This window comes from Eutrigla gurnardus (assembly GCF_963514095.1).
Source record: "Eutrigla gurnardus genome assembly, chromosome: 11".
Taxonomy (NCBI): Eukaryota; Metazoa; Chordata; class Actinopteri; order Perciformes; family Triglidae; genus Eutrigla; species Eutrigla gurnardus.
In genome coordinates, this window is record NC_139925.1 from 7,584,604 (window position 1) to 7,599,404 (window position 14,801).

The 14,801-nt window shown below is 41.0% G+C and overlaps 1 protein-coding gene across 11 annotated transcripts in view; it reads right to left on the reverse strand.

Moving 5' to 3' along the window:
- LOC311021393 (neurexin-1a) overlaps positions 1-855 on the reverse strand; it is a 236,604-nt gene extending 235,749 nt beyond the window's left edge. For 8 of the 11 annotated variants that reach the window (XM_084021937.1, XM_084021932.1, XM_084021936.1 and 5 more), the window contains exon 1: positions 59-838. In XM_084021937.1, coding sequence (XP_083878063.1) covers positions 59-773 — 715 coding nt within the window. In that variant the 5' untranslated portion in view covers positions 774-838. Of the gene's footprint in view, positions 1-58 lie in introns of all 11 variants that reach the window. The other 3 variants (XM_084021934.1, XM_084021938.1, XM_084021926.1) reach the window with 2 other exon arrangements.
- Positions 856-14,801: the final 13,946 nt, after the last annotated feature.

The following is a 14,801-nucleotide window of genomic DNA, read 5'->3' on the forward strand; positions in this document are numbered from 1 at the left end:
GGGCTACAGAGGACACGTTGTACCGACTGGATGTCTGAACTGAATCCAGATGTCTTACCTTCACTGCAGTCCTTTCCTTGGAAGCCCGTCCGAGAGCAGTCACACATTGGTGCGTTGTTAATTAGACTGCAGACTCCTCCATTTAAGCACATGTTGGCCGAGCCGCAGAGGTCCTTTGTGACCCCCTCGCTGTTGATCGTGACAGACTCCGTGTTGTTGACCTTTATGTCAGTTAACCATCCAGCGAAAGGTAGCTGATCCTTGACTGCAGCGGATGTGAGTCGCAACGCCACGGATCGTAACTCCGGTGGTATTCCACCAACAAACAAATTGCTGAAAACAGTCATATCCCGTCTTTTCGACTTCACCTCCACCCACTTGGTCTCATTGTCCACCTTCAGGGTCGTGTTCTTAAAGTTTCTCCTTATCGTGACTGCGTGCCACTGGCTGTCGTTGACCGCCGTGTCGGATACGACCGTCGCGGGCTCGGCGCAGAAGATCGAGAAGCGAAGGCTGAGTTTACCGTTGACTATGAGAAGCTCTAGAAAGTCACAAAATCCCTCGTCGTCGAAGTAAACTAGCAGCCCGTGGGAACTCTTGGTTTTCATATTGAAGCTCATTTCACTTTCGCAACATGCGTTCCACACTGGGAATCTAGCCCACTGGCCCTCAGCACCTGTAAATTCTAGACAAGTGCCTATTTCTACAAAGCAACAAATGAGCAGCCCGACCCATATGACATGGGCACCATGTGACTTTTGTAAAACCATCATGTGATCACAAAATCCTTGCAGGTGGACAAGGAATTTATTTATAAGAACCTTTGCTAAAGCAAGAACTATATTGGGTCGACTGTGAGAGAGTAGACTGGCATATAAGTGACTGTCTACATTGATAATCAAGTGTGAACCGATGCATTGTAAAACAAAACAGCTAAATGCTATAAGATATTTGCGTAGCAACGGGCTTGGCCAACATTTCCTGGTGCAAATACCATTACCTCACTGTCCATGCAGGCCACCGGCCAAACCTCTCACTGTTGGCGCCCAAATAGTTTGAACTGTTTAAAGGTCCTCTCTGCCATGGCTATTTAGAGCAAAGTGACAGGATTCAAATATCCATTGGGCACACTCGATCTAATTTCTGTAATTATGGAAGAGTCCCTTCTGGTGCCAGTTAGTGTGTGCACGGTTTCACTTGAGTTGAAATGGCAGCTTTAATCTTCACGTTCATGCCAGCATTCTTTGGCGGGGGAACTGGAAGCCTTGCTCGGGGCTTTTCACCCTGCATCCTCCGTAGCAACGATAGAAAATGCCATATGGAAACACGTTGGCTGATAAGCTCAGCAAAAAAAAAAAAGAAGAAGAAAAAAAGCAGTGTGTCTCTCAGAGCGGTCCTCCGTCCCGAAGCTCTGCAAAAGAAAAGCAAATTTAATATCAGCACTTTCACCGTATCCGTTTCCAAATCCACTTTGGCTAAAGCCTTAATCAAAAGTCAGAGTTAATACTATGATTAAGGCGGAAGCACAGCCAATCAAGTGCTTGTATCCAGAGAGGCCTTTGATGCAACAAACATGAGATGCATCAATAGATGAATATCACCAGGGCTTTCCAGGAAGCACAGCAGCACTGGACAGTCGGTAACACTGGATCCACGCATGACTTTTATTATCTTTTAACACGCAGTTCTTGAAGACATGCAGATTAAAAAAAATCGTGCACATGAGAATAAAACCTATAGCCTGCATCAATAATCGCAAACAGATGTTCGCACGTCTAAAATCAGTTCCTGCGGACAGAATCAGTCACACCAAAGTAAAAAAAAAAAAAATGGAAAGCACATATTTACAACTGTCGTTATTTCTTTTAGGAATGTCACTTCATACTCGTTCGAACTTCTGTGGCCATAATCAGCAGCATTCCGATATGCAGTCGGCTATCCGCTGCTCCGTCCTCTCTAGAAGACCTAACATTTGAAAAAGTGCGTCATTTGATTCACAATGGTTGGTCTGTGTGAGACGAACGAGTCGGGCTGCAACTGGGTCTCAGTCAGAACCCCAAAATGTGTTCTCCGTGAGATTTGCCTCGTCGCTGTTTTTCGGACAATGAAAACGATTTTGCTTTTTCCCCTCCTCTCTCTCTCTCTTCCAAACACCAAACGCGCTGTGGTTGAATTGGAAAAAAAAGAAGAAAAAAAAAGAGGGCAACCTGATTTTCGCAATTAGTTTGCATTATAAAGCGGGATAGATCGGGGTTTACTTGGCACTTTAAAGAGGCTGAAACATCTACAGAAACAAGCAAATGGGACGAAGACCATCAGGGATCATCATCATCCTCATGCTTCACAATGTATTTGCTCATCCTCAGCAGAATGTTGCGTTTCGCAGGCTATTTTTATGCCGAAACGGGACATCATCTCATCAATAATATGCCCCATACCTTCGCATCTCCCCCCGGATGACAGCTGTACGGGCTGCATTATAATTAGACTATGTTATATGCTCATATATGTCGTTTACAAATATAAAATCCTTTGCAAAAAAGAACAAGATGAGACGTTATATACATATTGTTTTACCTTATTGCGCGTACACCTTCTACTTCTACGGGACCCTAAATAGTTGTCACGAGAAAAGAAAAAGAGAAAAAGAAAAAAAGATGCGATTTCGTGCAAAAACACCTGCACGGGCTGAGTTCCTGTAAACCGCGTCTGTCCGTATATGATCGGTCTGTTTGAGAGCGTGTACCTCACATCCACTCTGGCGAAACCTTCACATCAAGATCTGCTTTCAAGTGAATCGCAGCGTCGGAGCGAGAGGGAGAGAGAGGGGGAGAGAGAGAGAGAGAGAGAGAGAGAGAGAGAGAGAGAGAGAGAGAGAGAGAGAGAGAGAGAGAGAGAGAGAGACGGGTCCACTTTCACTCTAACTCCACACAAAAAAGGCTTAGTGGCAAAAAAAAGAAATTACCTTAAATATTCCGTCCTCCAAGTTCGTTTCCCCGATTTAAAAACAAAAAAAATAAAGCGCAACTTAACAGAAAAATGAAAACGCCGGATCAGTCGGGTAGAGCCGGACGAAAACAAAAATCCAGTTATCTTTGTGGAAGAGAAGGTGCAATCTGGTTTCCCTGTTGAGCTTATCCAGCGACTGTCAGGAGCCACAGACGGAGCGTATCACGTGTCTCTCAATGATGTCTGCCGGGGAGGGGCTGAATGCAGCACCTTGGACAGCGCCTCTGCCTCCACGCGCGTCCATCCAGCGTTGATGGCAAGCAGGCAACTTTGGGCCATAAAGCGTGTAAAACTGCTGTGATTGATTAATTGACGCAGGGAAGCTGTCAGAGACGGTTTAGGTGGAGCACTTTTTTTTTTTTTGGCTTTATAGCAAACTACCACATATATTCCAATAGGTGATGTGTGTATTATCTGGAGGGGGAAACAAATCAATTCTATTGAATTATTGCCACCGATCAGACCGACATTGGAGAAAATAGAAAATAAAAACAGCCAACCAAGGGTTGTCAGTTTAGGGGTTATTATGACATCCAGCTGAATGATTAAATACTCATTTGTGTTAAATGTCCCCCTTTAGTACTATTCTTCATGCAAGTTTATGGTTCATGTATATTAATTACCTTCTCCAGCATCTCTAAACAGTATTTCCTCATAGCATATACTGTTTTTTTTTTTTTTGGGGGGGGGGGGGGGGGGGGGCAGTGTTTATTGTTATTTATCTAAAATGCATTAATGCATAATTGCTCTCACAGTGAAAACTGCTGCGTTAATCCAATAAGCACTATTACGAGTTCCAGTCATGGATGTCCTCAATCAATTTAATTAGTGCAAAATACTCCGCTGCTAGTTGCGTATACATAAATATTCCACTTCCTGTCAGTAACTTCTATAAGGTTGAAACAATTAACAGGCTGCGGATAAATGTCGAGAATGTGTGCTAGTAGCATTGCCATGGCGACCCTCAGGCCTGTGTGTAAAAGCGTGTAAAACACCTAGACTAGCTAGTTAGGTAGAAATGCGCTATATAAATGCAGGTCCATTTACCATTTACCTTTTTTATACTTACATTTTGACATTGTTTGGCATGTGGACAGCAAAGGAAGACTTTCATTGTACAGGCAAATCTTGACATTGGGTATAATGAAGACTGGCATTATTATTATTTTTTTACACTTATCTGTTCAGAGTCTATTATGCCACTAATCAGCATTTTGACATGCACATTATTAATCTGTCCGAGTTTTATCCATGTTACAAGTGAGCCCTGCACCAGAATGTGTAGACTCGTGTCTGGTGCAATTGTGGTGCAATCAGTCTTTCACTTCTGTGGTGGAAAGCTGCCTCGCATGTTTCATGTGACTAACCTGACACATCACTCCAACAGGAAGCCGGGTGAGAAGATTGCATTTTTGGTCAGGTCCCTTTCTATCTGATTTCCCATTTAAGAATGTTTTGGCACTGTTTTTATGTACATACTTAACAGAGCTGAGTGTTTTATACGTGAATATTGATGGTGCTCGGTGGTGTTGGGAACAGATATTATATTTAGTTGGAAGAAAATGAATGTTTAACCGCTAACAAACAGGATTTGTCTTTTCGAGGTCTCAGGGTTTTAAGAAAACACATTTTTTTTTTCAAATATTTGAGGTTACAGAGTTGCTTGTGTGACAGATTGAGGTGAATGGAGAGTGCATTCAAGATTAATAGAGGTCTGAGCTTTCAGAGTTCATACTGGGGTAAGATAAGGCAGCTTTGTGTTCATACATTAGCAATCTGTCACCCTTCCAAGGAATCCAAGTTTAATAATCAGACATTACACCCAAGCAAATCTCGTAAGTTACTCGTTAACAATCATTTAAGATGGGTAAATTGTACTGAGTTGTTCTTCTTCTGCTGTGGCTGCTTTTCTTCTTTAATGTGACTGGCTCTCAGAAACCATGCATATATAAATATAGATTTCTTATCAACTCCCACATACTAATATGTGTGAACTTCTGGACCGTGGATACAATTCTCTCATGAGCCCTAAAGTGAGCAGACTGAGCAAAGGACATTGACTCCATCCTCCTTACAGCCACTATAAGCCAAACAGTTTTACAATCTATTTGACCAGATCAACTATGACTTGTTTAACCTTTTGTGGTTTGCAAAACAAGTGGCTCCTCCTCCAGTCTCGTTGCAGAGCAGACTTAACACAGAGTCTGTATTCAACTCTCATCGACCACCGAGTGAATCAGCCAAATATATTCAGCCAAATCTTACAGTTGACTCATATTTAACACAAAAAGAGAGATTTTTGTAACTTTCTAAATATTAAAATGTTCACATAATAGTCTCTTGGGAGAGCAGATGAATGTCTTTTGACGACCGTGAAGGTATGAAGTCGTCTCTCAAGGCCTTGTTCACAACCACATGACCTTCAACTCTGCTGTAGTTTCATTGTGGTGCAACTAGATTGCTAACCAAGTTCACAAAAAACACTCGAGCTAACTTTTAAATGTTTCCAGCTGACTCATTCTAACACAAGAACTATGCAAAGTTTGTCTTCAATAAACACATGGCTGCATACGTACATACTTACATGTGCTTTGAAGATTGAGGGTAAAGCTACTTGACATCATCCATGTGGAAGAAAGAAACATCATAATAAATCGAATGTTATTAACCGGAGTGGCAGCTTAGCTCAGAGAAATGTGTTATTTATTGAGATATGTTTCAATTTGTACTTTTAAGAGGACAGGGTTTTAGAATTAAGACTAATGACAGTCTCACAGTCAGTTGTCAGTTTCACATAATAATATTCTCAACATGTCAGATAGCAGTAATGTAGTCTACAGGCACAGTGTTTATCTGGCTGCCAAGGTAAACCTGCATGTCTTGAGGAAAATACATTGTGTTGAAAAAAAAGATGGACCTTGATATTATTGAACTGTTTGTTGGACTGGTCAGCGGATCTCCTACAGGGCCAGAAGAACATATATAGCCTACTGTAAGCAATATTCTCCCAGGCTAATTTAAGAAACTGTATATTTACTCATAGTACTTCTCCTGCACAAGGACATTACTTTCCTCTTGGGTGGTGGTTTTCTGGCAGAAAAATGACTCTCCTTCAGGTTGACACCACCTAAGTTTGAGGCTAATTTTAACAACTCAAGCTCTTGTATTTTACTTTCACAGATAGTTATTTTTACACGTGCTATAATTCTTTTCAGTATGTGTCTGACATTTGAATATACACCTTCAAATGCAATCAGTACAAGTGTGTGCTCTCCTTTAATTAAACGTTCAATAAGGTTTACTAATGAATTCATTTTTATTCTGTTTCGTCTCATGGAGCTGCAGTTGTTTTCTGCAGCTTTGTGAAATGTCTTTAAGTCACAAAATGGAAATCAAATATTATGGATTTTCTGGGTTTACCTTTTTGTTTTTTAGAAACACATTTAATGAGGCTTTGGTCTGTGAAGAGTATAAATCACATAGTTTCTTTTAAAACATTTGAATAAAATATGTGATGTGAGTGTTACTTTGGGTAACCGGACAATAGTTAAATGCAATAAGCATAATAGTTACTTTTCCTTTTGTTCAATGCAATTTCTGAGTCACATTTCATTTGAACATTTGCAATCCAGTTAGTCTTCCCCTCAGAGTTATTTTGACCTTAAAGCCATGAAAGATATTCTCATTCACAGTGGGGCACGCTGGCCAAGGATACATTCAATAAAAACACACAAATTGTCTCTTTTGGTAAACGTGTCCACATTACACGTGTCCTTGTCCCTCTAAAGTAGCCACATTTTTTTCCATAAGACTTTCACCACTCACCAGCTGGGACCATATCTCTCCCTATTGAAAGCATCTGTATCCCCCTAGATTAAAGCTGATTGAATTTAGAAATCTGTATCATTACAGTTATTAGATTAGGAGAGAGGGAAAAGGACATTGCAACTCTGAATTTCATTTCAGTGAAATTAATGAAACGTAGGATTGTGAACCACAAAGGGCTGGTCATATGTCCAGCCTGAATGAGCTTACTGATTGTATTGACTCATACATAATGACCCTACTGAAGATGCATGAGAAAAGCAGTAACATGGCAACAAAAATGTGATTAAAACCAGGATTTCAAAGCCTGAGCAAACAGTCTGGAACAAATTGCTTCACTCCATATTGACATGAGATCCAGGGATGTTTGAATCAATTGACTTTTGAACCTACACATTTTTTTCACAGTATTTGCATGTATTTATTTTGTACAATATGTTTCCATTTAATTTCTATTAGCATTGCGTTATATTTCCAAAGTATAGAAACAGTGTGAACTCCATGTCTATTCAGAATCCCCTGTTCTTATTTACAGTAGGTTGGCTAACACACTACCATGGCATTTGCAGAGTGACCTTTTGTGTTTATAATGACCAAAAGTGATGCTATATTTCCCATATAAGAACCCATAATGTGACCTGCAACCAAAAGGCAGCATCGACTTGGTTTCCCACTTAGTTAGTTGACTTTTTAGACTTGTTGTTCCCTGGGTCAGCACAGTAAACACGGCTTGCTATTGGTCAACGTTGTAAAGTCATGGGTCAAAGTTCACCAAAAGGGAATGGATGGAAATAACAGGGAAATGTTGCCATTTAAAATGCAGGATGCAACCAGAACAATAGTCACCAAATCAACTCTTTCCATCTTTTGAAAGAAGCTACACTTGGGGGCTTTGAATGAATCCATGTTGTCAGTGATTTGGTTTCATAGCATCGCCTCAAACATTCTCAGCCAACCATTACTTGATTTGGACTGGAACAGAATAGGAGTGTTACTAAACTGATATCTGAGGTGAATATACTGGTGTGAAGGTGTCAAGTATCTCTTCTCTGACTCTGGGATCAATGAATGAGTTTCTTGTGTCGATCATTTTTTACCTACCTCTTCCATATTTGTCTGGGGTGCATCCTTCCCCTTGACCTTGCTTCCTACCCCAAGTGAACACAGGACCCAGCATTATACTTTCATCCTCGTTTTTTAATCTTCATACCAGGTCAATGGTCCAGCAGCTTCCCGACAAACTGAAAAAACCCCACCTGAAAGATTGGGTCAGTAGATCACGCAAGATCATCTCAGGCAGTACAGTGCTCCTGCATTCATGGAAGAGGAAAGATTGATTTCCCTCTTGTAGGTCTTCATCTAGTCGTATCTGCACTATTCATGAGATCTTCAGTCTGTATTGCCTTGGGAGATCTTATAACTCTGTGTAAATAAACATGCAAGCAACTGTTTACCCGTAATATCTGTCTGTGTGTGCGCAAGGATGTGTGTAATTCCTGCACATTTCTGATGAATAATGGATTTGAACAAGAGTCCTCAAAGGTATTAAGGCAAACCTTGACCTTGGTCGTATCAGAAAATGTGCTTCAATCCTCACTGAAGCATGCAGCATCATTACTTACTTTCCATATCTTGTTCCATCGCGAGCAGCCATGACAGAATTAATCACACACCAAGTCTAGGTGGAATTCCTTGAGTTGCGTTTACAAATCAGAAAACCAATGCTTTATTCAACTATAACTAGCTTGCTTTTGTACACAATGCATCGGCGTCATGTCATCTTTCTGACCTTGACAACGTCTAAACAATCTCCTTCCATACAAAGATTCACATCTCTATAGGTGTGATTCATTCTCAGTTTATTTCAGACTTTACTGAACTGTGAGCCTTGTGCAACAGCTAAACTTTGCAAAGTTCATGAGATCAGTGTGTGCAGAAAAAGAGAGTTACAAAGGAGCAGCCCTATCATTGGCGAGTATCTGTAAAGCATATGATAATGTGGAATAATATTCATTGGAGTGCAAGCTGGTGTGAAATGGCCTGATAAAATGAGAATGTTGACACACCTGCTGATCACAAATAGTAATCCCAGCATTTTTATGGCACCTTCTTTGCCTTATCGTTTGGGATTGTCAATGCTATTGCCATAGAAAAGGATTTTTACTGAATACAGGCTCAACACTCCCAAAATAGCAAAAAAGTAAGGGACAGAGGCACACACACACACAATGAATATATTACAAATATTTCATTGCACACAAAGAAGTGATTTTAAAAGGAAAATACACCATTTTTCAACATTATCCCTTTGAGTAAGCGATGTAGCGTAAAATCCACATGCAGTTCTTGTCAATGTCTTTCTTTTGTCTCTGCAAGATCTGTTGTTGTTCTTCCTTCATCCAGTGATGTGACAGTGATGTTGTTGCTGGCAAGGAAAAAACTACAGAGTGCTACTTTAGCTTTGGTAGCTGCAGGGTGCCAAGCGAAACCTTCCTTGTTCTTCTCTTTGCTTGTGTAATGTTTCCATCAGTGAAAATAGCATCCCAAATATGAGTACAGCGGATGTTATGGATGAGGATTTTCACAGTGTGCATTTTATAGGAGAAACCCCCTCCATCGAATCGCCATCTTAACACAGTGAAGGGGTTTGTGCGACTCTGGAAGCTGGGTCGTCAGGGGCAATAGCTCCCCGGCAGGGTCTCCAAAGGCAATGTGATTGCAGGGGAAGGTCAGATTAAGATTGATTACCTCATACGAAAAAAGGTAACCTTAGGCCACCTTCTGGAGCCAGATCTGGCGAACATCTAGTTGTTGGGCTTTAGCCGCTCTCTGGGTTCACCACTTACAGGGAGGTGTTTGGGGAGACTATGGATAAGGACTTTTGGTTGGCCTCAAGGAAGGTCTGGTCTCAATCTGTGTTCAGCAGGGGAGCACAGACATGGACTTGGGATGTTGTCGAGGGGTAGAACTTGAGGAACTCCTGAACTTAACACGTCCTCTATGGAAGACTGAGGGGAAGACCCACCCATATTCCTGGCAGAGGTAGTCAAAAAGCTCCTGGAGAGTGGATGAAATGAGATGAGATTGTGAATGCTCTGGACATTCTTGGCTCACACGACTCTTCTTTGTCTCATGGAGGAAGGGACACTGCATGCAGAGTGGAAATGGTAACGTTCTGCTGTAATGAGCATGGGCAGGCTCTGTTTGGATGCTGTCGCTGACGAAAGAGCCCGTGTGTGTGTGTTACTATGCATGAAAGACTTCCTCCTCACTGGGACAGAGGTGTGCTGGAAACTTTCTTCAGGACCCCGAAGATAAAATGGACATGACATCCAAGAGCAGGGCAATTTTAGGATGATTTTTGTCATTGTATATTCATGACTTAATGGTCTCCCTCTGAAGAAGAAGTTAGAGCTGCCAACGAGTCACTGCTCCCCCGGCAGCTGGCAGCACGCACAGAGAGAGAGAGAGAGAGAGAGAGAGAGAGAGAGAGAGAGAGAGAGAGAGAGAGCAGGAAAAATGGCGTCTATTCTGTAAATAAATAATAGATATAATATAGAGTAATATTAATATTATTAACATAATTATTATTAAGATAATATCATGAATAATAGAAACTGATTGTGGTTTTGTTTTATTTATATTTTATTTCTGTTTAATTTTGTGTTTTATTATGCATATACAGTATTGCCTACATCCGTGTGAATTTATTTATATTACATAAATACCACATACATTTCACATAAACTCTCTAAGAGGAAAAGTCATTCCATTCCATTCAATAGTTCGTTCAATACACGAATCACAAGGGAACACACATTGTTCATTGAGTGAACTCAGAGCAGCTCATTTATGAGAATAATCGAATGGCTATGAGTCACAGTAGCTGTCAGCTTCAAGTCACCAGGATTTCTCTTTAGCATTCTGCGAGTGCAGCAGGATGTGCGTGCGTGCCACCTTCTGCTTTCATGTGTCTGACGTTTGCATGGTAATTGCCCACCGCGACGCCAATTTAGAATATTCAGAAACATTTTCCAAAACATAAGGTGAATAATATGATGATTAAAACAGGAACACACATACTGGGTAACCGCGGGATGTGACTTCTTATACTCTGAAGCAGGTTATCAGCTCTCTAGAAATGATACATTTGACTTCCTTGTTCATATAAATGTACTTTAGTCCCCTCGTCACCCGTCTTGTTCTGCTGTCTTTTTCCAAACCTTAGAGTCTAGAGTTTTTTTTTAATACATTATTGATTTGAATGATCACATCCTTGAGATTTTCAAAACAATGTGTTAAAAGCCGCCTGCTGTCACTGCGATTCAAAAATGGGCTCGTCTGCGGCGCTGCGACTGGAGCGCGGTGATAAAGGGACGACCAGACAGACACAGTCTGAACAAGTGATTAATGGCCGCTGTGCTCTATTGTTCTTGTGCTTAAAGATTTCTTGTCTTTCACTTCATTAAACAGTTAGATCAAGTGGTTTTTCACCAGCGAGCTGTTTTGAAACGCACACTGTTGGAGCGATGCCCGCTGTCTAAACGTGTATGACACCGTGGCTGAGGAAAAGACATAAATCTGGGAGTAAATGAAATGAATGTATGGTAGTAATCCAATACTAAAAGGATTTGTACTTCCAGCTGGTTGGTTGTGTTCTGATAAACTGTGGAATGATTTGCACCATGCAGGATGCAGATGTCCCAGTGCTTTTTCAATATCGCTAAGATAAACTCACCAGCAAACCGCCGTGATACTATCCAAGGAAATAGCCGTGGTGATTGAAGGGAAGAACTGACTCATTTAGCCTTTCAGCGTTTCACGGACATCAGGTTTTTCATGCAGAACAAAGTATCAGTGAAGCGTTCACTCAAGTGGGTCGCGGGTCCACCATGGATCTTCTCAGGGGCAGTGCAGCGAGGCTGAGAGAGCGTTCATCTGGTGACCGTGAAACCGGCTCATCAACACCTTGTCGATCTTGTTCTGTCGTTCCCACAATAGCACCTAACTCACTCGGGATGCATCCAAGAGCATTCTGTAGTCCCAGTTTTGTTAGAAAAATGGTGTTAATGCTAGATCTTCAACTAATAAAATAAGGACCACATAACATGTCATACATTCTTGTGTTGTGGATAGAAAGGTGTTTGAAAATGGACTTTGAATAGCTCATGTTTTGGTGGTGGTTCCAGGCTTTTAACACTATGGTATATACGAGTCCACGGTTTCCAGCAGGGATCATCCATCGCAGTAAGAGTGTGTATGATGAGGGGAAACACTACAGGGCAGCAGAGTGTTTGTCTCAGCTCAGGATGCTGTCACAGACCAAGACAGAAAGCAGGTTAATGGCTTCCTGGCAGCACTGGGATGGACTCTAAAAGTGCTTATGCAGGTAAAACTACGTAACACTTACCTGGAAACGTAACTGGTCAGGCTTGTTTAAGTTCCCAGAAACATTGTCTTGTTGCAACAGGTTTATTTCGATGTCTCACACAATATAATCAATTATCCCAACAATAAACAGTGATTTGTTTGTAAGGCAAGTGTATATTTATTTTACGTTTAGAGCAAGTGCAGCTTACATAAAACTACCAGTATTTTCTTGTCACAGTCCTTACTGCTGAGAGTTCATTCTCTGAGCTCAAGATACTTTATGGTATAAACAATGTGCATCAGAAAAACAAATTAAAGCTATGTGGAGTGGTCACACACATAACAAAAACAGTGTAGGAAGGTGCTGGACCAAAAACAAGACAGCAATGAAAAAATAAATAAAGGTCTGATAGCATTCTGCTGGAAATGTCACTTGCGGATGTGCTAATAAATTGCAATTAAGGTAGCCACGGTGTGCAGACCTTTATTTATATTTTCAGATCAAGCAAGACGGTATTTGCCTTGGTCTCCCAAATGTGGCAAAAACACACCCAAGCCTCTTACTCTGCTTTTCCTTTTGCCGGCCAGTAAAACACTCACTAATGATGTAGTAGAAGTATGTAGAAACCATGGTAGACCTTTAACTATTTCAACCTCAGTAAGTAAATTTCAGGAGAGAGGAGTTGTCAAAATGACATCACTCCTATGAGTTTGCCGATCCAAAGGGAGGGCTCAACCTAAGCTTAGAAATGTATTCCGACACTGAACCCTCCTTCAACTCGTCTCGTCTCTTTTAACTAACGGACAAGTCAAGCAGCTAAAAATGCAGACAGTATATTCCAGAAATTGAAATAGCATAATAATTTGCCTCAAAGATTAAAGGAAGAAGTAATTTCAAAATGCAGCACTTACTTGCACTCGGAGCCCAGGAAGGAGCTTTACAATTAAAAGTGTTAAACAGCTGCAAGGTAACGGCTGGTTGCTTCCACATGTCTGCTCGTGACAGGAAGAAAAATCAGCCGATTCACGGCCATCTTACTCCGCCGTCCCTTCTTCGGGGAAAGGGGAGAGGATCGCCTCATTCAGTGGTTTCGTCAAACTGCCATCCAGCGCCCAGGAACACACTTCATTAACCACTCCTATGGCAGAGGATGGTGGCTTTTCCAGACGGCGAGCACAAATCTGAAGTCTTCGAAAGACCACAATGCATTACACTGAAAAGGGTTGTCACTCCTGCCCAGGTTCATTTCCTTTTAAGTGTGAGCTTGAGTCAATCAAAGGAAATGAGTTGAGAAACCGTGGCTATTATTTATCAGTTCATCCGCTGAGGTTATTTCACCACCCGTCCACATGTTACACATTATAGGGAAGGTGGATGAGGGAGGAAATAGATTTGGCTTGGGAACTACACACTTATTAAGCAGGCGTACGAGTAGTTGAAGGTAATATATGTTGTTCGTTTATGGAAATTGACCCTGATGATAGAACCACCGGTAAGAACAGAATCCTCCTGTGGCAAGAATGAGCAATTTAAGAGAAAGGAGAATTGTTGCATTCGCTAATTTTCTTGTCGTATGAATGTGTGTAAGTAGATTATAATGCCTCAATTTGGAGTTTAAATATGTGACCAAAAATCCAATAAAAAACAAGCAATATCTGTCCGTCAGTCTATGGGTGTGTCCTTTGCCTTTCTCATGAACCTCACCATCTTCACACTTAGCAGATGTATTGCTGGGGAACCAATGTTTAATTTGATGACATGTTCAATATTAATAAACTCTAACCGATCACTCAATGAGCTGGCACTGCACCAGTAAAGTAAAGAAGCAAAATCAATGTTCCGGCTCACATCCAAGTCATGCAACACTAAACCTGAAAGCTGTTTTTTTTTTGTGGTATCTAATTTTTGTCACTGATGAAACACTACTATTAATAATAATTCAATATAAATATTAAAGGTCATATTGATAAAAATGTTATTCAAACGAATAAATTAATAAAATGAAGACATCCACAGAGCTTTTAGAAAGGTGCAGAATCAAAGTATCACTTCTCGTGAAAAACATTTTTTGATTGTGAATGAATAATTTAAAGAAATGCCAAAGGTCCAAAATGAATGTTTTGTTTACCTCTGTAGATGTGTGAAGTGTGGCTGTAGCTTCTATCAAGACTTGTGAGCCAATAGAATAACGATGTTTGTATCTTGTGGTATCTCTGCGTAGTCAGGGGTCAAGAGTCTTTGGGGTTGCCAGTTAGTGTGGAAGAAATGGGAAAATGGTTGAGTTTGACGGTAAGCTGGCGGCATTTCGGTACATTTTCAGGAAATGTATTAACTACATGTTGCAAATTCATACCAGGAAAGATTCATCACTCATTCATCTGTCTGAGTGGATGCTATCAATGTTGTCAAGCACCTTTAACGATATTTTTATCAGGTCACTAAAAGTATCGCCTCAATCTGATTCATGCCTGAGTCCCGTATGCAGATGAGCGTACCTGTCCAATGTCTCATAGTCATCCCCCTATTGTCATGTGAGCAGATTGGAGCCGGCCACTTGAATAATGGAGGTATTATGTACACCAACACATGTACACCA